Source organism: Mus caroli, chromosome 1, assembly GCF_900094665.2.
Source record: "Mus caroli chromosome 1, CAROLI_EIJ_v1.1, whole genome shotgun sequence".
NCBI classification, from domain to species: domain Eukaryota; kingdom Metazoa; phylum Chordata; class Mammalia; order Rodentia; family Muridae; genus Mus; species Mus caroli.
The window spans coordinates 38,598,733-38,624,354 of record NC_034570.1 but is presented as its reverse complement, the minus strand read 5'-3'; the positions used below and the strand labels follow the sequence as shown (position 1 = coordinate 38,624,354).

General features: G+C 38.2%; 1 protein-coding gene across 1 annotated transcript; it reads left to right on the top strand.

Moving 5' to 3' along the window:
• Positions 1-373: 373 nt before the first annotated feature.
• Positions 374-24,630, top strand: Ccdc168 (coiled-coil domain containing 168). The gene is made up of 4 exons (XM_021163476.1): positions 374-562; positions 5,052-5,083; positions 5,232-8,032; positions 8,207-24,630. The coding sequence occupies exons 1-4, from the start codon at positions 374-376 to the stop codon at positions 24,628-24,630; spliced, it is 19,446 nt and encodes a 6,481-aa protein (XP_021019135.1).
• Positions 24,631-25,622: the final 992 nt, after the last annotated feature.

The window sequence follows — 25,622 nt, the reverse complement described above, 5'->3', positions numbered from 1 at the left end:
AGAGGCAACCCAGATTACATAGGGGTTTCAGGCCAGCACAGGCCATATAGGGGCAAGGCCTTGCTAAATAAATAATGACCAACATACTTCCATACATGGACTGTACATGTTTCACCTGTGACCTTTTGTCACTGCAAGAGCTGCTGTGAGTTAAACACCCACTGTGACATGTACCTTACTTTATTCAGTCCCAGAGCAAGCACTGCGCCATTGGACACATGCACTGGATGACACCAGAAGTGTTTTTGTGTTTCTCTCTTTTTTATTTTCTGGTAGAACTTTGCATGTGCTTATCAGATAGGTGGGGAGAAGAGCTTTTCAGATTTGAAGGACTTATGAAGCCAATGCTTTCCGAGAGAGATACCAACCCATTATGGCAAAAACATCTAATTTCTACACATTATGGGACTTTCTAGACTATTGGATCTTTAGCAATGCTTGGGTACCAATCCTATTCATAATTTTCCTAGGAGTTACTTTTGAGATAATCCTCGTAAAGACTTGTGAATTCCTTAAGAAGAAGCTTGAACTATGGGAAAGGGGTAGTTCAGGTTCTCAGAAGGTAAGAAATAACTGACCTCTTGCTCCTATTTTTTAAAAAACACTCATTAGAATAATGTATTTAAAAACCATTTAACTTGATAGCTGGTTTACTCTCTAACATGTTTATCTTCCCCCCTTGAAGCAGAATGAAGATAGGTTCCCAAAAGGCATGACGTTTGGTAAATATCACACAATTTCATCTTATTTGTTTCCTTACTTATTTATTTAGGTTTTGGAGACAGGGTTTCTCTATGTAGCCTTGGCTGTCCTGAAACTCCCTCTGTAGACCAGGCTGGCTTCAAATTCATACAGATCCACCACCTCTCCCTCCTTCTCAGTATTGGGATTAAATGCATTAGTCACCACAAGTCTGTTTACAACTTCATTTTTTAATATAAACTTATGTAGCCTAAGTGTCTTCCTCTGATCCTGTAACTTTTTGTTCCCATCTAGCTTTAGAGAGCTGGTCAATTACCCACACATCTTCAGCAGAAAGGTAAGTGAGGCGAAGCAACGCAACTTGTTTACGTTCCGCTCAGATTGTCTCTGAATGGAAGAGAAGGTTCTTCCCAAAGGCATGGTAAACTGTAATTTAATCCAATCTTGTTTTTAAGTGGCTGCCTTGCTCTAATGAGGATGTTTTATATATTGGTAAAATTGTCCTTTAAAGTAGACAAAGCTTATAGAGCTTAAGTGACTCAGGTTCTTATAAAAAATCCCTTCACTACTTACAAAGAAAGAGTAACTGCCAGTTCATATCATTCAGTTGGAAAAAAACTTACTTACCATTTACCACGGATGGAGCCAGCAGTGAAGGAGGTGCTGTAAAACTGACAGGCTGTTCTGAAATTCAGAATGTAAGTTGAAATCTATCAGCTGGCTACAAGTACTTCAGAAAGTAGGTCAAAATCCGTCAGCTCACAACTACCTAATTGCTGTGGATTAAACACCAACATTATCATTACTCTTTGTGTTACTATCTTAATTGTTTTTAAAAACTCACTCTGTGGTTATTAAACATCTATGCATACTAGATACTCCTTGATGCCGGAACACAAACACTTAAGCTAGTTCCTGATCTCCAGAAGACATATAGCTACAGGAAAATTGCCTCCCAGTGTACAAACATTTAAAAGATGTCTAAGCCAACCTAGGGTTTTGAGAATAATTTCATGAAGGAGACACTAGAGCTGGGATTTCACTCTTTAAAATTACAGTTAGGTATTGATTTGTTAGTTTGTTTGGTTGGTGGGGCTTCTGCCTCCTGAGTTCTGGGATTGGGTGTGCACCACCATGCCTGGCTATAAGACATGCTTTGTCTTTCCATGACATCACTCATTTCTTTGTGCAGAATCAATCTGGAGATTGATAGTCTTAGTTGCTTTAATATTTCAAATCTTCTAAATTTTAAAGTCTAGTTGCTTTGTTATTCCATCAGGTCCTAGGAATTTTAGTCCTAAGGTAGGTGCCTCAAGAAGCAGAAACACTGTGTGGAGGGTCCAGGTTAGTGGAATCCTTGTCAAGAGTGGCTGGCAGCAGAATTGCCATTACAGAATTTATGAAATTCCTAGACAAATGGATGGACCTGGAGGGCATCATCCTGAGTGAGGTAACCCAATCACAAAGGAACTCAAATGATATGTACTCACTGATAAGTGGATATTAGCCCAGAAACTTAGAATACCCAAGATATAAGCTACAATTTGCTAATCGCATGAAACTCAAGAAGAATGAAGACCAAAGTGTGGACACTTTGCCCCTTCTTAGAATTGGGAACAAAACACCCATGGAAGGAGTTACAGAGACAAAGTTTGGAGCTGAGACGAAAGGATGGACCATCTAGAGACTGCCATATCCGGGGATCCATCCCATAATCAGCTTCCAAACGCTGACACCATTGCATACACAAGCAAGATTTTGCTGAAAGAACCCAGATATAGCTGTCTCTTGTGAGGCTATGCAGGGGCCTAGCAAACACAGAAGTGGTTGCTCATAGTCAGCTATTGGATGGAACACAGGGCCCCCAGGGGAGGAGCTAGAGAAAGTACCCAAGGAGCTAAAGGGATCTGCAATCCTATAGGTGGAACAACAATATGAACTACCCAGTACCTCCAGAGCTCGTGTCTCTAGCTGCATATGTATCAGAAGATGGCCTAGTCGGCCATCAGTGGAAAGAGAGGCCCATTGGTTGTGCAAACTTTATATGACTCAGTACAGGGGAACGCAAGGGCCAAGAAGTGAGAGTGGGTGGGTGGGGTAGCGTGTGGGGGACTTTTGGGATAGCATTGGAAATATAAATAAAATAAATACCAAAAAAAAGAATTGCCATTACAGGCTGGGGAAACTCCGTAGTGCCATCAGACAACCATGGGACTGTCTAAGGCATTGGGGCTTGCAGTGTAAGGTGTGCACTGTCTCCAAGGCTCAGCAGAATATTGGCAGGAAAGAGGAAATCTTAAAAGTATGAGGACAGGGACTTTCAGCTTTCCATTCTGTGTGTCATTATTCATTCCTTTCTACTTAAGCAGGAACTAATCCTTAGATGGAGTTTCTAGGAGACTTTAAGGAAAGATGCAGCAATCACCTCTAATCAAAAGTATTACTTCCCATGGTTTCAGGTACTTGAGACCAGCTATAGTTGGAAATATTCAGTAGAAAATTCTAGAAATAAACAATTTATGACTTTTAAACTGTTTGCCATTCTGAGGAGCATGATGAAATATTCTGTTGTGGTTTGAATAAGAATGGCTGCCATAGGCTCAGATATTTGAATGCTTGGTTTCCAGTTGGTAGAATGTTTAGGGAGAATTGGGAGGTGTAAAAATATCTAATAGTATGAAGTATTTGTTGTCTCAGAGGCTTACTGCCTCTTTCTGCTTACCTAGGCCTAGCCTGGAAGCTTCTAGCATTGGTACAATCTTGTCTAGGCCTAGAATGTTTTCGGCCTCTAAGGCTTACTGCTGAATAAGCTCACCCTTTCTAGCTCTTTCTGACCTCTGGGTAGCTGATTCAACTCTGCTGTTCTGGCTCAAACACCTCGCCAAGCTGACTGATCCCCACTAGCACTCAGATTCTGACCGAATTGCTCTGGTTGGCTGCATCCTCATTTTGGCAATGTGTTCTAATGTTCTGGCTCTTTCCGGTTCTCTGGCTTGTTGTCTTCACCTGCTGTACTTGTTGTATTCACATAATCTTTGTTTTACTTAGCCGTGGCTCAAATGCATGCCATCATTGGTGCTGGTAATTTGGCATCAAAACAGAAGTTGCAAAGCACTCTTAGTGAAAAGTGAAGATTCAATAGAACATTTGAGACAGAAAAAAGTTAAGTAACTTTCACTGTGGAGTATTATAATATTCTCTTAGTTGTTGTTTTTAATCCTTCACCTAACACAAATCAAACTCCAGGGAACTCAGTAATAGAGTGCCTGCCTCATATGTTCTAGACCTTGGGTCCAATACCTAGGACTGCAAAAATTAATTCATGATTTAATAATTAAGTGTTATTATAAGAAGAAAAAGCATAGTGTACCCAGTGTTTGGTGACATCTACAGATTCAAGCATTGTTGTGACTGGGACTGGATCCCTGAGAAGAGAAGCAATATAACTGTGGTAGGGTAGGTGTTTTAGAGGAGCAAGCTTAATGAGGATATTCTCCAGTGGGCGTATACCTGGGTGAAAACCATTATTGAATCACCATTTGTGATTTACAATGGTGGAAGTTTAGTTAATTAGTCCATCAGTTATGTTTGTTTGTTTGAGACAGGGTCTTCCCATGTAGCCCCAGACTGGGCTTGAATTCAGGAATGTACTGCCTCAGCCTCATGAGAATACCATATATTGTTAAAGCCTCACTTTGTATCATAGTTCTGCCTTTTGTTGTTTAGCCTGGTGTTTAGAACATTGGCCTAAGCAGTTATGCTTACTGGCAAATCTAAAATCTGTAGTGTAAGTCTAAATATTACCTTGACAAAACTTCTTCTTGCTGTAGAGAAGTCATTCTTGCTCAGTTTATGCCTAGGGTCATTTAGATGACTCCTTGAACATGATGATGTTGTAAGATGATGTTGAGGGTCTGAGATCTTGTTTGACCGAGTAGACAAACAAGGAACCAGTAGAAGAAAATTGCAACATCTTTGCTTTATGTTCATTACTATGATCATTGCTCTAATCCAGAGGTCTACTGAGAAGCACTTCACCCAAATGCAGGCTTTTCTCTTCCCAGTAAATAGCTGGCTAAATTAATTATCTGTAGAAAATCTACACTTGATGAGATATTTTGCTGTTGTATCTACTAAAGTCCATAACACTGTTCCTTATAAAAACTTTCATGTAACAAACAGAAACATATTCTTTATAAAAGCATATAATCTTCACCCCTTGGCTCGTTGTTGTTAAAACACACACACACACACACACACACACACACACACACACACACACACACTTTTAGAGAGATTGAGAGAGAAATTCTCTTACTCGTAAATAAATGTTTTTGTCTTAACTTTAGCAACTGATTGGTCTACTAAAGGAAATTATGAGGTGATGAGTTCCTTAAAAGTTTCACCTTTATCTTTATGTTTATAAACAGTCTTGTTTTCTTCTATGGTAGACTTTTCTTAAGTCTAGAATGAGACCCTATAAACATGCTTATTGTAAGTTACAACTCAAACTGTTTTCTTATCTCCAGATTTGAAACCTTTTCAGGAAGAGTTGCAACTACTTCTCCATCTGAAGAGAATGGAGATAACAGGAGAGAAAGAGCTTTTTCTTCACACGATGACTGTGAAGTTCAAGAAAGCCATTTTTGTGAAAGTCATTCATCTTCAGGTGGGACCAGTGCACCTTTGTCAATGTTTCACTCAGAAGTAAAGAAAATTCTCATAAGCCACAAAAAAGATCCACAAAGTAAATATCAAGCAATACACTTTTCCTCTAGTAACTTATTTTCAATAATGAAAACCAACAGTACAAAAAACTCACTTCCTGATGATATTAATTTTCGAAGCACTTTTCAATTTATAAGAGATAAGGATCTCAATGTAACACCATGCCCTCTTGTCCATTTATTTCTTTCTGGTGACCAAATTAAACAAGTAGAAGAAAATATAAGAAGAAAAATCCCTGTGAACCCCAAAGCTACGTTACTGAGGGAAGTTGAGTATCTGCACCACAGATTTCCGGAGCCATTGATTTATAATCTACATTCTAATCAAATATTTATTCCTGCCAAAGCCCAAGATACTTTCCAGGACCAAAATGCCATGCAAAATCAAATGATTCATGAAGCACACTTTACTAGACAAAACCAACAGTTTATTTACAAACAAGAGTCAGTCAGAAGCCAGCATGGTTTTGCTCAACCTATAGATTTTATGAGAGTGCCATTTTCTAGCAGCATGCAAAACTCTTTCCAGGCTCAACATATAGATCAGAATGATAAGAACCAACATTTCATCCACGTCCCATGCATTGTTGAAATACAAGACTCAACCAAGGGCATAAAGTCTGATAAACATTTAAGTGAAGCCCAATATTCTATTTATTTTAATGACCCAAACAAGAGAAACTATTTAGTTCAAGAGCAACATAGTGATTTCCAAACTGCTGAATTGCTATGTTTAAGTGCAAATTCATTTGCTGAAGCTGTGTCACAACAAAGCATAATGCCAGAAGCCCAGCAACTCAAGGCTTCACTGGATTCAAGCCAGTATTATACACACAGTTCAATGTCTCTTTCACCCACCGTTAAAAGACAAAGGAGAAAAATACCAGACAACGAAAGAAAACTAAGTCTTAAACTTCCATCTCTAAAAGCAAAGAAAATGTCTTGTTCACGGGTATTTCCAACCATAGTATGTCATACTTCAGAAAATAAGATTGAGTTAAGATGTAAGAAGAAGAAAATAGTACATCAAAGGAAAATGTCAGATAAAGCATTGTATCTTATTTCCAAGCTAATCTCTAAGCTCATCACTCCCCGTGTTAAAAAGTATTTCTTTAAAAACCTAGTGATGGTCATTCTAGACTTAGTAAATTATAAACATTTTCTGCAGGAGCACGGTAGATCACCAGATACAAAAAAAATCAATTATGCAAGTTCTACTGATAGAGTAAGCTTGAGCATTGCTAAAAACATAGAACACTCATCCATGGTCAACACTAATGAGATGACAGCTCCTTGTTCAGTACTTGAAACAAATGGAGAGAGGACTAGTGATGACTCAGTTCAGCACACACTTGACCCGAACCTTCCAAAGCATGAGGGGCTTTCTGAAATGTTATCCGAATCTCTACAGAAAGATGTTTCATTTCCCCAAATAGAATCACACAGAAAAATCAAAGTCCAGAAGGGCATACAAACTATAGAGAATGTAGATGAGTTAATAGTCAATACACCCAACACACAAAGGTGCTTTCCAGAAGAAAGAACACAGAATGGCAAAAATTCAATGGAAATTGCTCTGAGCTTTTCGGGTATCAATTTACTTATTTCCCTAGGATCCCAAAAGCAAGAGAAAAATGAATTAAAAGACATAAATGTTCAAGTGATTACAGGTAGCATAAATCTAAAGGAAGAGAAACCACTGATGAATAATATTACAGAATATGATAAACAAGCTGACAGTGAAAAGCTAGAATGCAACACTACAAGCAATAAAAAAAATAAACATCAATATGACAGGATGTCAGATACCTCTCATAATGCTATGCAGGCTACCATTTCTGAACCCTTTGGTATGGAAATATATAGCAAATTAAAAACCAAGTCAGACACACCAGTAATAAATTCTAGTCACTCTGCACTACAAGAGAAACTACTAGATGAAAAGAAAATTCAGGAACTAAAGCATATTGATGAGAGCTCCATATTTAGAAAGCCACAAGAGTTTGACAGAGATAAAGAAGGAAAAAGTAGAGAAATAGTTCCACCACTGGCAGAAGACTTGAGAGTCATTGTGTGTCTCAAACAAAAGGTTGAAAATGTTCAATGTGAAATGGGACAGATACATTCAGAAAATAGAACAATTCAAAGTGAAGAGAAAGAAGTACAGTCACAGAGTATTTCTACACAGACAGTATGGAAGACTAGCTCATGTCCTTCAAGAGATCCACTACAAGTTGAGAAAGTGTGGCGAAGGACAGACAAACCTCCAGACAGAGAAGAGGCCGCAGGTCCCACACACCCACCTTCAATGCCAGAGAACTTGCCCACTAGTGAATGTTTAATTGAAACGACAGAATGTGGCATTCCATTTAATGGAAAGTCCACAAAGACATTGGATGGTCACATTACAGAAGACCAAGAAGATTGGAAAAAAGACTTATGTGCAGTTGCCACAAGACCTTTCAAAACCAGAAAAAAATCATTAGGAACAAAAAATGTACTCGGTGTCAAACATGAAATTATAAAAGTGAAGAAACCTGCATTTTCCCAGAGATTTTGTATTAGGGCATATGACCCTCTGATCCATAGGAGAAAAGTAGAAGGCAGTTTCAGAAGCATTATTAAACAAATGCTGTATTGTGCAACATTGGCAGCCAGACCTCTGAATGTTGACCCTCAGAGGTCTAGCATTCCCAATAACAAAATAAATATCAAAATAACACACCCAAAACCCCAAGTTGAAAAGAAAGAAAATAATCTCAATTCCCTTATTAAAGAAAAAGAAGCTGAAGATACTCTAGAAGTTCAATCGTGCCATGGTGTGAAAGTGGTGAAGCAGGCACTGCGGGCGAGAGGGGCTCACAATAAGAGGAGCTTCAGATGCAATGCACAGCCAATGAAGGAGATTAAAATGGAGAAAGAAATGTTTCAAGCAGAATCTTTCACAGACACAATTGAGAAGCCAGCTGACTCAATAAGAATGGATTCATTTCATGTTGCAAATATAAAGAACAACACATCTACACAAGCAGAGCTCCTAAATTCTGCAGAATTACAGTTGGTTTCTCCAACATCAGAAAAATTACTGATGGGAACCTCTCTGAGCCAAACAAGAGAAAGCAATGTTCCAAATAATGGAAATGATACAAGGGAAATTAGATGTGGTTTTACCCAAAAAGCCCAGACAAAATTCACAAATATAAGTATAGTGAGGCTGAAGTATATGAATAAGGTGAAACCACCAGCTTCAAAACCATTCAATATCAGAGGCAATAAAAAGAAGTCAAAATTAGACTTCAAGGCTAAATTTAAAAAGATAAGCCAAGCTAAAGCATTTTTACCTGAATATCAAAACACTATTTGCGCAGCCATCGATAGCAGAAGGCAGGGGCTATTCCATCATGCTCCACTAAAGCAAGGAGAACTAGCAAGCAAACTATGTGTTGCTTGCACTGCTGAAAGTAGTGCATTCTACAATAAAGAGAAGAAACCTGAAAGAGGGAAACAAAACCCCTTTTTACAGGTATTTCAGACTGGCCAACACCTGTGGGTTGATGTAGATCAAAGGAAGGAAACTCTCCCAGACCTATCACCTTCCTCTACAAGTCAAGAACAACCTGTTAACAGTCAAAGTATAAAAGTCCAAAAAGATTCCCTGCAAAATGCTTTAAAGGATAACCTCCAAATGGATCCCCTAGAAGCTGAAGAATTACAGAAAACTACCAAAACAGAAAATGCTTTAACCTTCCCTGTGGTTCCTAAAAGTTTATTTCCTAAAGTAGGGACCTCTTCGCCTGGTGAGTTTGCAAACACGATAGATGATGATTTAGAATTTAACAAAATCTCTGAAAGTGAACTAGGTTTGTATCCTGTAGTAAACGACTCAGAGACATCAACATATCTGCAGATGACATTCCTGCAGTCGTCTGACTCCGTTAAAAAGTCCTTTGTTTCTAGACCTAAAGGAAAGAGAAACACACTAAGATCAAAGAAGCAGACACCAGTGAGTCGGAGACAACGGAAAACTATGAGTGAAACAAAACTACCACAGATAGTTAACTTCAGGTACAGCAAAAACCTAAAATGTAACAAAGAAATTAAAGGTCCACAGCAAAGGGCTAACATAGCAGATGCCTGTTTGGACATTGTTCCTTCCAAGGTACATATTTTGCCCAACAAAAAAATTAGAAGCTCCAAATCATGGACAGAAAAACAGAGAACTAGAAGACTTGGTCGTTTGCAACTAATGCAAGAGAAGTCACCAAATGGAAGAAATAGTTTCTCTAGCATGAAGAACTATGAAGGAGAGAGGAAAGAGAAACCAGAAGAATTCCTGATCTCAAAAAATAGCCCTTGCTTTATATTTGGTATGAATCAAGAAAAAGACCACAATCTTGTTAGATCAGACAAACAACTGAACCAACAATGGAGAACCACCACTCGGGTACGACCACAAACACTCGGAGTGGCTAGTTTGTGTTCTGCAACATGTCCCGACTCTGATGAATTTCAATTAGAAAGGCTAGAGGCCTATTTCAGTGTTTCCCCTTTAAAGTTTGGGAAAGCCAAGGACAATGCATTATCTGAAAAAGAATGTGATCTATTTCATGAAAGACAACACATTGAACACACTGGTGACAGTGAAAAGGAGGCAAAGGAACTATCAGTCTCATACATTAATCCAAGCCATCGTGGGGAAATGAAATGTTACTCAACCAAAATGAAACACACATATCAGGAGAAAAAAATGTCGGATGAAACTTCCTCTTCAAAAAATGCTGCACCTGATATTAATATGAGCAGCAAGATAGAAAACGGCTTACTGAGTGAAAAAACACCCTGTTTCATGCAAATGAAGTCAGAGATACTGTGTCATAAAGGGAAGGTTACTTCAGATGATATCAAAGAAATTGATATTCAAGATAAAGAAGAAAAGCAAAATGATGGTGACACAGTATCAGTGTCACTTCCACAGCAGAGCCAACATTTTGTATTTTATTCACATCCAAGCAGGGATCCTCACTCTCATAAAGTAGTGGAACAAAGAGGGAGGGACATTCTGTTCGTTGTGGAACAAGATGTCCCACAGCAGAGTCAGTCAGCAGATAAAACGCAAGGACAGTATGATATTTATACATCAATTTCAAAGCCTCATTCCCTAAAATCAGAAGAATCACAAATAGATGCAGTTAAGACTGTTAGAACAAAATATCACAGTCCAGCTGATGGAACTCTGGCACAGGAATTGAACTGTTGGGATGGATTGGATAGAGATGAGCTTGAAAATGATCTACAAGCAACCATCTCAGAGTCTTTGAATCTCTCAACTCTTGAGGTACCAAGATCTAAAAGACAGAGCAAGGTGTTTACATACAAAGCCTTACAAAGTAAAATGTCTTCAGCTGGTGTAACTATGAAAGGAAGGAGAGCATTTGTTTCAAAGGTATTAACTATTCCACAGTGCGGTCATAGAAAAAATCTACTTCGAAAAACCTTGAAATCACAGATTTCTGAATTATTAGTACATTCTGGTGTCTTACCTGATAGCCTTAATATCATATTGGAAGACCCAACATCGGAGCAAAATAAAAGATTAACAGGGAAATTGACAGCAATGATGTTAGAGACTTTGGGTTTGTCCACACCTACATGTAAAGAAAGTAAGAAATTAAAATTCATGGACAAGGGAGATGAAATGAATAGCAATTATCTAACTGTTAAAGCAAGTAACGCAGCAATCTCTCAGACACATATTACTGCAGGATGTGGAACACCAAAACAACTTAAACCTGTGGCAGTTTCAGCCCTAAATGCTAGCTTCTCTTCTATGCCTATGTCTCTTGATGTTAGCACGTGTAATGGACTAAAAAATAGGGATATAATGTGGACAACAAGATTTAGTCATGAACTTCATAACCAGTCAGTACATGAAGAGAGATCTTGTCATGCACACCCCACTGACAAGGATGCTACTTCAAATGGCACCAAAGCTATAAAAGGTCAAGGTGAAAAAGGAAACTCACTGAGTTCCCAGCACTTCAATTTCACTTCTCAGAGTATGGCAGGGCCTAATTCTGTGAAATCTGGTTTAAAGCTGATTAATTCAGCAACATGTTTTGAGTTAGAGAGAGCTCTATATGATGGGCAAGCACAGCCGGTCAATGTAAATAGCCAACAAAGCAGCATGGTGAGTGGAATGTTGCAACTTCTAAATACAGAGGAACTTGAGATTGGCTCCATACCACGCAACAACACCTGGGATAGAAATCCCAGGAGAAAGGGTGACTACCCCATGTCTAAACAAAAAGCATGGGCTCAAAAGAACTTGAGAACTTTGAAACTTTTACAGAAACCCAGCCTTATGTCAACTGAAAAGAAAAGTGAGAACTGCACACTAGAGTTTCCAAGCAAAAGAATGTTGAGTCCCACAACAAAACAAGATTCAAAGTTGCTTAATATTGCAAGGCAGAACACGGGAATCCATAGAAAGAAAAGGTCCCATAATAGTAAACAGCAGTTGAGAAAGACCGTGCATGTGGAAGAGGCACTGACTAGTGCTACTGAAGATGTTGAGATTTGTCCACTCAAATTCATAACTGATGAACTGTTACTTGATACAGCAGAAAGGACTGCTTTCTATAGCAGAATACCTCAAAGATCTATGGCAGAGGAAAAGCCAAAGTTACAAGCAAACTTAGCCACAACTTCCTTGGGACCTGACACTTTTTTCATACCTGTTTTATTGGACTTTAAAAGCCAGGTAAACACGATCAAATTACGAGAAAACAAGAGTGTGTTGAATCAGAGATTTTCAACTACGAAAAAAAAGAAGCCATCCGTTTCAAAGATAATTAAAATAAATAAATACTTTATTACAAACCATAAGAAGGATAAATTAAGAGCCAAGATGAGAGCCATACAACTCGGTGAAAACCTAGCTGATGAACTTCAAAACTCTGTTCACTTCATGTCAACTACCTCTAACAGAAAAAATAAACTCAAAGCAGAGGTAGGTTTGGGAATGTCAAAGTTTACTCAGACAATGTCAACACATGGGGAGTTGTCGGTTGAAGGCATCATTGAAGACGATGGTTCTGCTGACAAAGATGGTTTCACCATGCAAGTAAGCCTGGAAAATTCACTTTCAAATGTGAGGAAATCACACAGTTGCTTAGAAATCTGTGAGCCGCTCAGTAACACTACCAAACTTGGCAAAAACAAAAGTGACCAGTCTGTTTTAAAAGAAAAGTCTCCATCTTATTTGACAGAAATTGTCACTTCTATTGCCAGGAGTTTATTGACTTCCAAAGAATTTAAAAAACAAGCTGGTAGCATGAGAGTGCCTAAGCTGTTAGCTCACAAAGGTGTACCTTCCCAGACAATGAAGTCCACAGAATCACAGTCACCTCAGGTAGAATTTGAGACACAGGACTTTAGAACCCCAGAGATAAAAGTAAATAATGATGAGATAAACACAGACATAAAATTCATCTACCCACGTATACCAGTACAACATATAAAAACAGAGTTATCACATAAAATACGGGATATGTATAGAAAATCTGCAAAAGGAAATTGCTTGGACAAAGCAATAGAGAAGAGGAAAGAGGAGTTTGGACAGCCGATTTTGTTTAAAATAGCTTCACAGAGAGGACAGACATTTGAAGCAGATCAAAAGAGACAACCTGATCCTTTCAAACCAGAAGTCTTTTCAGCTAACATGGTGTACCCCAAGGACACCGTGTTTCAGAAAAAAACTATTTATTTAATAGATCAAGCAGGAACCACAAAGGCTGGAGAAGAGTTTAGCCAAGACAGCGTCCTTGCTTGTAATGCACATTCTCTTCACATTGAAAAGCAGAAAAACGAATTTCAAACAGGCTGGGAAACAACATCCTCATCTTTTGCCCTGCTCAAGAAACAGGAAAAGCGTACTATCCTAGGACCTATGTGGAGGTCTTATGCCAGCGACCGTGCCTATCTTGAAACTCTAAGACGAAAAAATAAGGCAAAAATATCGAATGTGAAAAGTGCTATGTGTGCCAAAAAACTAAAGCTGAAGGCAAAGACAACGCCAGTTTCTCTCTTTCTTGGACCTGGGGGCAGAAGCGATAAAAAAGAACCAGGACATAGCATGCAGCATCAGAGCACATTAGAGCTGAAGAGAAATATACAAAACCTGCTTCTAAAAGCTAATTCTGACCCTGGGTGCATTATAACTCCAGTTAAAAAGCTTACCAGTGTAAAACTGGAGAAAGGCAAGCTGGAGGAGACAAAGGACATCCTTCCACAGATAATTCTGAAGAAGCCATCTAACCAAAGGCAAATGTCATGGTCAGGAAGTGTTGATGTATCTAGAAAACTAGCAGAAAATATTAAGGAGGCACATGACCATAGCTCTTTCAAGGACATTCGCCAGCAATTTTGGGTTAAGTCAGAACACTCTTCCAAAACTTCTGGTTTACAAAGAAGAATGAGCTCTGAGTTAACTTCACAGAAAGTGGAAACTGATAGTCTTGGACCAGATAACTCAAGAACTAGAAGAACAAAAATCTACAGTGTCCCACAAGTCAGCCTACAACATGAACATCCCCTGAAGAAAGGGACATGGGGACCAGGAATGGTTATCCAGCCTGTGAAACAGTTTTCTCCTTTCAGAATGGCAAATGAATTCATAATGAAACAAGACATCAAACCATCAAGCCCACAGAGGTTAGGAAGCCTGAAAATAATGGATAAGCCATTAGATTCGAAGGAACCGTTGGTTACTCCCAGGCTTATGGTACAGCAACAAAATTCTCTTCTGGGATCCATTTCCTCTCATGTGCCACATCAGCCTCATACTGAAGAGCCAAAGGAAGATATAAAAATGAGTAACAAAATCTTAAAGAATTTGACCCAACAGCTGAAGAAAATCTCAAATGAAGAAATTATTTCCGATATGGATCACATGTCAAGAAGTATTGAAAAACTACTCTTGCTTATTAAAGAACAGGAAAAGAGAAGAAAAAAAAGTAGAGGGGGTAAAAAAGTTGAAGTAGCAGAAGACATAAAAACAACAGTTAGGAAGTCCATTCCATTTCTAAATTATTCACCATCAAGAACACAATTGATCGATACAATAAAGAGCAGTGGTATGTTCATGCAAAGATATGGGACAGAGCCAACCGGGAGAATGGGCACATTGTGGAGAGAGCAAAGGCTGTGTGTACAAGGGATCAGCCTAGACTATGTTTATACAGATGAGCTTACTTCCAAAGTTATACGTCAAAACAGAAGAAGAACAGCATCCACAGAAAATGTTCTGTATCAAAAAAGGATAAATATGAAGGTGAGGAAGACAACTTCTGGAAGGCTGTTTAACATTACAGGATATAGAACCCTTAGCTTCAGAAAGGAACTAAGAGATAGCATGAAGACACAGAAGGAGCTGCCACCACAAAAAATGGTGGCAGATTTACTTTGGAAGGAGTTGTGTGCTTCTGGCTACATTGCATCTCAAATAAAAAAACTTAGGGAAGTAAGATCACAAAAGCCATATATTCCTCCACACATGTCGCTGAAGAAAACGAATAAAAATAAAAGGTTATCTGATAACAATTCAATATCAAGCACTGTTAGAAAATCATCACAATATACTATAAGGCACAAAGAACACCAAATGTTTTTACTAGATATGATCCCTCAAAATAAAGATCCATTACTGACTGGCCAACAGGTGAAGGAGCTTAGACATACCAACTTCAATTCCCATTTGGAACAAGAAGCATACCGTGTTGTTTTTCCAGAGCCTGGAGAAACGGATTACAGTGGATTTGAGGTTCAAAGACACAGAAAAGTTACAGATCTTGAATTCCCCACTGCACAAAGCATAAAGCAAGGAGTTTTGAAAGACTCCATCAAACATGCACTTTCAATTCCACCCAGAAGAGGAGGGCCCAAAAAAACAAATACTTCAAGTTCCAAAGAGCATGACATATTTCTCATGAAGCAGGATACTTTCCAGAAAAAGACATGTGCGGTGCAAGAACTCCTTAAACAAAGCACTTCCAAGGTAGGCTTGGGGTCTGTTGTCTGTCCAGTTAAGGAGTCCTTTGACTCAGAAAACACTAAGGCACCTAAGAAAGTGGGTATGTATCATAGCATAAAAAATATTTCCCATCTCTCTGGAAGAGAAGGATTAAGAGAAAATGACACAAAATTAGGTTCCAAAGCACAGGCATCTCTCAGTACAGATCTAGAGGATCTACAAAAAACAGGTACAGCACAGAGACACTATACAAAGTCCACTCAGAATCCTAGAGTCACTCTGAATTCTGTGCATTGCCACAAGAGGGAGCCTTTCTACTTAAAACCAACCTTGAGTACAACAATGAAGGACAGTAGTGTAGGGCCCAAAAGGGATCTCAAGGGAAAAGAAAAGGCAGAACCAGCCGACAGTCTATTAAAATTAATCAGACAGAAAGTGAACAGTTCCAAAAAATTGAGGCCAAAATATTTGACCATTTTTATCCAGAACAAAGAACAAATTCTGGAATTTTTTTTATCGTGTATATTAATTAAACTTCAGACTGCAAATACACAGAAACAAATCTTAGCAAAAGCAGCTCTACATTCAAAACTTTTTAAGCCAGTGGTAGAAAAAGCATTCAGTGATGTAAACAGTCTAGGAGATCAGTCTTCAAGTTCAGAAGGAGTTAGCCTGCATACTAAACGAGGAAAAGACTGCCCAAAAAATGCATGCAAGGCTTTCCCAATGTCTAATACTCAATCTTTGATGGACATACATAGGATTACACCACCACAGGTAAAGAAAGCACTAAAAACAGTAGGTAATTTGGATTATCGCACTTTAAATACAGAAAATGGAGAACAGAAAAGAAGGATAAAAGAATTAAATCAGCACCACCTGTCATTTTCCCTCAAGAATCTGGAGGAACAAATATTTTACTCCCCAAATTGTTCTTATGTCCAGTCCCATTTAGAGCCTCAAACAAAGGAAGCACTGTCAGAAGTAGGCAACATGTCAAGCAGGACAAAGGAGCTACCTTTGTCACCTAAAGATCAAATAAGTACTGTGTGTGAATGTAAACCAGAGTGGATTTCCCCCTCAGTTATTTCAGAGCAAACAAAAAAAGAAGATAAGGTGTTGCTTTTGGAGTCCAGCAGTAAAACTTTAAAATGCCCAAGCCTTTTGTTGTCGAAAAGAAAGCAACCATCTGGTGGATTACAGATAAGTGACTCCATGCTAAATGAGAGCTCACCCAAGCTAAGAATCAGCGAAAAGGAACTGTTATCACATAAAACAATCAAAAAGAAGCAAGAGGAGCTCTATCTGCCGGAGCTGTTCTTGCATTGCCTTTCATTATATGTGCAGTTTTTGCATGAAAATGAAAAACTGAAGGGTAACATAGAATACGGGGTTATGAAAGATATAATATGCCTTGAAAGAAAAGCCATAAACTTGGAGAGGTTAGAACTTGCACCTAGTAGGTCCACTGACTCTGCTCAAAGCAATAAAGCAGAACCACAGTGTTACAAAAAGGAGAAAACGATATACATGAAGCAGAGAAACGATAAACCAGGTTCGATTGTAATAAAAGTGTGCGAACCCATCCCTTTACCTCATTTCAAGCTGGATAAAGAAAAAGTTGATGTTATCATCTCAAGTAATCTAAGACAAGAAAAATGTAAATCACAGGAAGAGGAGACTGGCATAAAAGAAATGAAGATGGATGAAATAATAGGTTCTAGTATTACCTTAAAGACAAAGGACTCAACACTGTCTTATTCGTGTAGTGGAAAGAAATTAACTTTATACTTCGACACTACAAAACAAGACAAAGTACAAGAAAAGTTAAGTAAATCAGACATGAAAGCAACAAAATCTTTTATTTCATTACCATGTCTATCACATCCTAATTTAAATTCAAGAATAAAAGTAGGAAAAGATAAGTCAGGGCTACTAAAGGATTGCCTTCCACCACTAAAGTCCCGGCCATCACTGGGAGGCAGAAAAGTTCCATTTTCAAATCCATTTAACAGAGATAATGCATGTGGCTTAATAGAATTAAATTATCTTCCACAGAAGAAAGAATATAAGAATAATATACCACATTTGAAAGATATAGTAGATCTCAAACATATTGCTCAAAAGGAGAAGAAGCCACCTCTTAAACATTTGTTACATGGAAAGAAACTATGGTGGCACAATAAAATACAAAAATTTATCCAGGGCAACAAAAATAATCTAGATGTAGTTCAGAATAAACCTTGGGATTCTCTTCCTTCACATTTTCTGGAATGGGATCTTAAAACAAAAGAGGCATACTTAAAAAGAATAACGAAGTTCTGCCTTGGATCACCAGGAGTGTTAGAATTGTCAGGTGCAATAGGAATGTACCAGGAGCTAACTGATGGTCTTTTAAGCAGTACTGAAAAAGCAAATCATATGCCACTGAAAAAGAGATTGCAGACAGAGTCGAAGGAAGTGACACACTCAAGCAGACTATCTTTGAGACAGAAAATGTCTTCAGAACCACAGGAGTTACAATTTAATATTGAAGAAAAGGAAAAAAAGATACATGAAGATAAAAAAATGAAGAATTGGAATAAACCTTCCATATATCCTCTTTCTTACTCTCAAGTGGACACAGGAGTAAGTGGAGAGGAAGCTATGCAAATAAGAACCCAATCCTCTCGTCATGGCTCAAAGCTCCAAACACCATCAGATATAGGGAAGATTGTTTATAAAAAGTCTACTTTTGAACCTGTCTTGAACAGTGTAAAATGTCCCTTGGAATCTGTAATCCAGAAAGAAGAGAGTACAAAAACAGAAAAAAACATACATTTGAAAGAAAACCAATCAGTTTCACAGAAAATTCAGTTAGACGTCAAAGAGATAGGAAAAGATGCAGTTGTAACCAATCCCAGCACATGGACACAGACAGATGTAAATGAAAACTTGGAACATTTGCAGGAAAGAAAATGCAAACTAGGTGAGAGTTTAGCCTTGGCATCTTTACCTCATAGTAAGTTGGACATAGAAATAAAAGGCAAGGAAAAAACATGCATAAAAATAGGACCATGTTCTCTGCACTCACAGAGTATAGAATCTTCAGATGCAGAAAAACTATATTTTGCAGCATCTTCTTTGAATGATATCGTAAGTGATCCAAAAAGATCAAGATGCTTGTCATATATAGAAGGGGATGGAGTGAATGTATTTGAAAGAATCTCAATGCATCCCACAGCCAAACATGTGAACTGGAAGAAATCACCCCTTTCATGTGTACCCCAAATAAAGAGATTTAAAGTGGATCTTGAAGAGCAAAGTAAAAAGAAGCATGAAAGTAGTAGGGAAAAAGTCATGCTTCTGAGAGAAACATGTTCTGTCATCACTTCTTCAGATGTCTTTAAATTAGATATATCAGAGGAAGTTGAAACAGAAACAATGCAAAGCCATGTGCTCTACCCTGTGCTACAAAAATCATTGCCTGTAGGACAAGTAGGATCTACAAAGACCATTGATAACAATTTTACAAAAAGAAAACTACATCCACCATGGGAAGAGGAAGTACAAACCTCAGCCATTGAGAATTTGACATACCTCAGAGGCCCAATTTCCATGACAAAGATATCTGCACCTCCTTGTGTGTCCAGTGTCAAGAAACACAGAACCTTGAGCAAGAAAACTCATCAGTGGAATAGTAATGGAAAAACAGGAGAAAAACAAGAAAGAACAAGACACCATAATGTAGTTGCAACAAAACGTGATGCTTATATGTCATTGCTTACAACAGGGCAAATAGCATCCACAAAGCACATTTCTAAATGTTCTAAAAGAAAAATTCTGCTCCCAGAACAGGAAGAAGTACAAACCCCAACCACAGATGGTTCAACATACTCTAGTGATATAGTTTTAAAGGCAAAGATATCTGCACCTATTCATGTGTTCAGTCTCAGCGAGCATAGTACCCCAAGAAAGAGGAAGACTCCCCATGGGAAAATTAAAAAAAAGATAAGACAGAAACAGGAAAAAGCAAGAAAGTTTAATATGTGTGTAATAAAGACTGATTCTTCTATGCCTTCTAGAGCGAGTAAAAAGAAAGATATACTTGGAAAAATACAATTTTCTCTTCCACCATCAAAGGTTAAAGATGCATCAGACTCACACAAAACAACATACATAAAATCATCAGGTTATGTGTTAAAAAACATAAAAAAACCAACACAGGAAGAAGGAAGGAATAGATTCAGAAAAGACGTGAAAGATGAAAAGATCCCTAAATCAATAGATCAAAAGGTAAAAAAGCTACCACAATCATGTACACTCACTATGAAAGAGTTGCAGAGCAAAACCGAGGGAGAAAAACTTTCAGATCTGGCAAGGACAGTTCTAAAACTGTGCACCTCACAATTGCAACTCAATAAATTTTTAGATTCACAGATAGCTGATAGAAAAGTTTACAGTGAAATTAAATTACTGAAAGAACATGTGCCACAGAAAGAAAAGGTGGGTAAAAAAAAGCATGTAGGTGTGAACAGTATTGTAGTGCATCCCAAGAATATACATTTGAAGACAAAGAGCTCGCCTATTTTACCTATGCAGAATTTGAGTGACTTTCAGTGGAAAACTAGAAAGCAGGGAGGAAAGGTCAATGAAGATAGAAGTGATTCACAAAGAACACTAACTAAGAAGCCGACTGCTACATCTCCCCAGCCTATTAGTGGGAATACAAGAATCAAAGAATCATATGTATCAATGTTAACAAGACCCCCTGTTTCAATGGGATACTTTCAGAAATCAAAAGATTCTGAAGAAGGCATTTACATTCAGTCCATTACTGGAAGTTCTTCAATTAGTCTACACAGTGAAAAACATATGTCAGAGGAAAAGGAAGAAGCTGGAATGCAAATAGCAAAGCCCGTAACTCATAAATATCAACAAGCAAAGGTGCAGAAACTTAAAGATGAACAAGGCTTGGTTTTGATTAAGTCTCCTTTATTACTAGATTTGCCTCATCCCCAACTGTGTGAGAAAACAGAATTCAGTACCAGAAAGCTAAGACTTACAAATCCTGCTTTGCAGAGTATAGCAACTGAAGGAAAAACAGAACCGAGGGAGGTAGGGATCACTGTCGGTGGGACCATGAAAGATGCTAAAAAGCATCAGATGCCCCAGAGAGAAGATACATATAGAAAAGAAATAATAGAAATAATAGACAGGAGAGGCACAGATGTAACTTTGAAATCACGAAAATCTCTTCTGTCCCAGAAGCTCCACAGATCAGAACTTCACATGAACATTAAAGCCCCCAAACCAAAGAAGCATGATGACGAGAGCGAGTCTCGAGTTTTGAGGAAAATGTATACTTCCAAAGCCTCTCTAACCAGTATCACACGGTGTAAAAGTGTACAAGTAGCTGAAGTAAATAATCTTCTGGATGGTTTAGAAAGCAAGCCATCTTCTCCACTCCCACAAATTGTTACAGCATTATCAGATATGAAAAAAATGACACACAAAGAGGACATGTGTACTGATGTCAGAAAAGGAAAACAATATTCAAAACAGATAGAAAAAACAGTAGACTTGACAGTTGAGATGCCTTTCAAAAAGGCAAAGGTCTCACCAATTTCACTTCTTCTTAATACAAACAAATTTGTCCTGAATATGAAGGTTCTGGAGAAAAAAGTACATGAAAATAAAAGTGAACTCACTACTGTTGCATCACGGACTTTCTTTTCCATACCATCACCAGATTCTAGATATTCACAGGACAAAACACAGAAAGACGCAGCAGGATTTACAAAATCCCCTCATCCACAAGAAAATTTCCAAGAAATTGCCCAGGACACAGCAACCAGCGAGTTAGCTGAGATTGATTATAAGTGTATTGTTAAGGCAACCGAACACAATGTGCTACTGCAGCAAAACAGGTCACAGACGTCAAAGTGTGTGACCAGTGCCCTGCGACTACGTCAACATCCACATATTAAATCAGAACGTAAGCCAACCTTTCCACATCATAAAATCGATTTCACAAGGTTAGGTATCATAATAGGGGAAAAAGTGCTGGACATGTCCTTCAAATGGCAAAAGGATCAGCTAGGAAAATATAAAAAAGAATCTTTAACTAAAAATTTAAATTGGAAGAAGGAAAATGAAATCAAAGATAATTTAAGTTATAAAGCCAAGTTTTCAGTTTCTCCAATCTTTTCTTTAGAAAAGATACCACTTAAAAAATTAAGCAGTGTCCATTTGAGTAAATCTCAAGGTAAGGGAGACCAAAGTGTGACGATGATAGAGCAAGCCAAGACTGCAGCCAAAGGCAGCCAGCAGGGAAAGCCAAAAGCTTTCCCTTTTCTGAATGTTCCAGTTCCCAACAGAAATCAAGTAAATGTGGATAGAAAACCTGTAGTGAATATCAGTCCACAAACACAGTCAAGGGTACACATGAGTAATAAGGCAGTTTGTGACAAAAGAAGGAAAGAAGGTCCACCTTTGACTGTTCCTGCAAAAAAAAACCTTCAAGGACAAAAATTGCTTCAAACAAATAATCTCAATTCATTGTATGCCTGTGTTCCTATTTGTCCTAAAAGCCAGAAAAACAGATTCACAGTAACAAATCTGAAAAGAGAACTGAGACCCAAATATTCAACTATGAGAATCCCAAAGTACCCAATTTCAAAGATACTTGGCAGTCCGAGCAGGAAGAGGAAGTTGGAATATGCCTTCAACAAACCAAAAACCGTGGTTCCAAGGAGTAATGATTTCCCTTCAGAAATCATTATCAGAAGTCTTTCTGTTTCCATGATAAATCCCAATGAAAGAATAGTTGAATCAAAACCAAATTCCAGAAGGGAATTCCAGGAGAAATTGCCAGATGCTAGTAAAATTAAGGATATCTTAATACATAGAAACTCATTTGACACTGGGGAAGCTGCTCCAGGAACTGTGCACATATTTCCTGATAAAAACAATGAAAACAAAGCACTTGCAGAGCATTTGTTTCCCATTTATAAAATTCTTAAAAGTGTCTTTGAAGTCCCTGTTGAAAATAAGATCCAAACCCGAGTTCTTTCTGAAATACTGGAGGAAGTACAAGCCTACAAGCCTGGTGCTGCAAAGGCACCTCCTTTGCCAGAGAGTTCAGACACATCATCAAAAATATGTGCCACGTTGCTACATACACCTCTTTTAAAACAGCCTACTCCAGAATTAAAAAATACGCTTACTATGCATTTAGTTTCCAAAGCAGCTGAGATAAAACGGAATCAGATACCAGACATGGTGAACACATCCTTACAGAACCGTGACCCTCGCCCCCAAGGGACTATTTCAAAAGATAACAGTTACCCGTTCTATCTGAAACATATAAAAATGAATCTTAAGTCTCCAAAAGTTGATACTATACAGGCCAACTTAAAAAACAATTATGAAAGAGATTTTTCTTCTCTCAGTTGTGTGAAGACACCTGCAACTAATGTTTTAAGTAGCAATAGGAAGGCCTTGACAGAACGAAAGGACATCAAAAAGCAAGAAAGTGTAACACCATTAGCAAGTTTGAGTAATGTCCCCTTCATTCATGTTCTCAACAAGTTCTCAGAGAGAGAAAAGGACAACCTTCTTGGGCATCTTTGTACAAAAACAGTGCAGATACAAACAATGGGCCTTCCCAGCATAGCCACAAAATCTTATGCAATAGCCAATGGCCAGGATAAATCAAAACCCTTATTTAAGTGCATCCATACTGCCACGAAAGGGCCAAAACGAACAAACCAAGTTTTAGTACTTTTTGATGAAAAATCTTTTTCTGAAATTGACTGTGATTTGCAACACAAATACTTCCGCTCCCTCCCTAAGTCTTCTGTCACTGTGGTCTCTATGCCAAATGCACTTCCCAAACGCACTTCCAGGATAAGTAAGGGTTCAGGTTCCATATGTAAAACAGTAGATGGCAGTAAGGAAAGTAGTACTCTTTCCTTTGACAAGAAACTTTTACAACATGTTTCTCTCCCAAAGATAATTCCACAAGAAAGCTCCTTATGCTTCAGAAAATTCCAGGAGCCAGCTAATGTTCCTGACTTTTTCCCTGGCCTACGAGACACTGATCAAAGTGATCTATTTCTTTCAGATTTAAAATTACAGATGACACCAGAAAAAAATAAAAAATGTCATGTATGGTTTCAAGAAACCAGTGCATACAAGCATTCTGCTTCAGGAACTCAACAAAATGCTGCTGATTTAGCCAATTCACTTTCATCTTGGATTTCTGATGGGACGAATGTCTCCCTAAATACTGAGACTTCAACTGACACGGTAGAATTTCAAGCTCCTGAAGAAAGTAACAGCGAGGAATGTGTGTTTATAGAAACCAATCTTTACTTAACTCAGGATTCACAAAGTTTTCTCTCTGAGGTACCTAAAGACATTTCATTGACAGATATTCCCATAGGCGATAAAGAAACTTACTTGAAACCATTTTCCCATAAAGATCCAAATGACAGCCATACAAGAACCCACAGACAACATATCTTCCCTGTGGCACAACCTTTCTATCAGTCTCAAAATAGCAGGAAATGTAGGTCTAACTCCAAAATGCAGCCTCCTGACTGGTTGTCTCACAGTTCATCCAGTACTGTAGAAATAGAGTCTACATCATCTTCCATCATGTTCAGTGATGAAAAGCATTGGACTAAGACCACATGGAGAAGAACAAGCTACTCTTTAACCTCTTCAACAACAGAATCAAGTATTAAATTGAGTCTTGCAAAAACCCATGGCAAGTCTCACATGTATCCACAACTCAAGGATAGAAATAAGGCTAGATCTGATTTATGGAAAAAGTCCAGACTCTACCAGAACTCACATTACAGCCACTTACGCAGTAAAGAGAAGCAGACAAAGAAGAAGAGACAAACCAATCAGATGCCAGAGCCAAATGCTCATTGGCAGAACATCCAATTCTATTCAGAAAGAAGAGAAAACCAGCCCTTTTTTTATGTCTGTGTACCAGCAGACTCAATGGATGTTATTCCCAAAACCGTTCGCTGGGTTATTCCCAAAAAATTTTTAGGGAAGAGAAACTTCCAAATTCCTCAAGTGGCAAATATTTCAAAACCTTGGAATTTATGGAGTTCATCCAAAAAGTTGTTGGGGTCACTTACTGGGGCCTTTAATGCAATCCGTTATGGTTAGTATCAGCTAACGTGGATTCTTCTGAATTGGAACACTGGTTGCTACTGTGATATTCTATGAAAATAAAATAATAGAATGTCATATTTCCTTGAGATGTGAGATGTGTTTGCTCAACTCAGCTCCTGTAAAGGTAGACTCATGCCGTTCTTGAAGGCTGTGAATGGGGCATGGCTCTGTTCCATGCTAGCAGGTAAGAGTTCTCCCTTCAGTAAGTGCTGCTTCTTCATAATCCTAAAGTGAGAGGTTCATAGACCAGAAGCCCTTTTCCAACCCTTCCCTCATGGCTGAAGGGAGTGGGAAGAACATTCTATTTTGGACAAGGTGGAGAATAGGTAGCTGAGATGAGAAGGAGTGACATGAAGATAAAGAGGAGCTTTTTTAAATAGCAGGAGGTCCACACTGTAAAGCAGCACACAAAACCCACTGCAAGAATTGTGCCCACTGAGTTTGACAGCCATACTGAATACCTCAATCCTTTTTATGATAGAGAACTCTGAACACCCAAACACGAAGACCAGTACCCATTAACCACACTCCAGAAAAACAACCATTAGTGAAAACCTCCCTCATCCATATCTCATCACACTCCTCTTGTCATTAGGATTTTGGAACAAATTCTCGATACATCATTTGGTCCATAAACATTTTTATTATGTCTCAGCATAAGGGCTTTTAAGATGACTACATGCCTCTGTCACACCTAAAAATAACATAAACTGTTTCTTAAAACCCAACTATATGACAGTAGTGACATATTTAAAATAAAATGTATGCTTCAAAAGACTGCATGCCACTTTTGGTGATACAAAACACAATGGTAATCATGAGTTTAATTCATAGTCATGAATGAAAGGAAAGAATTGAGGGATTAGGTGCATTGCAATGGCTATTCTTGGGTGTCAACTTGAGTACATTTGGAACTAACTAACACCTATGAGGCACATTTTCTTTTTTTTGTTTGTTTTTTGTTTTTTTTTAATTAGGTAATTTCC

Bases quoted from the DNA above. Each gene is read 5' to 3' on its own strand.
- Ccdc168 (XM_021163476.1), top strand. From the start codon at position 374: ATGGCAAAAACATCTAATTTCTACACATTATGGGACTTTCTAGACTAT. The intron at 563-5,051 runs GTAAGAAATAAC...TCTTAACTTTAG, and splicing joins GTAGTTCAGGTTCTCAGAAG to CAACTGATTGGTCTACTAAA. The intron at 8,033-8,206 runs GCAGTTTCAGAA...CCCTTATTAAAG, and splicing joins CCATAGGAGAAAAGTAGAAG to AAAAAGAAGCTGAAGATACT.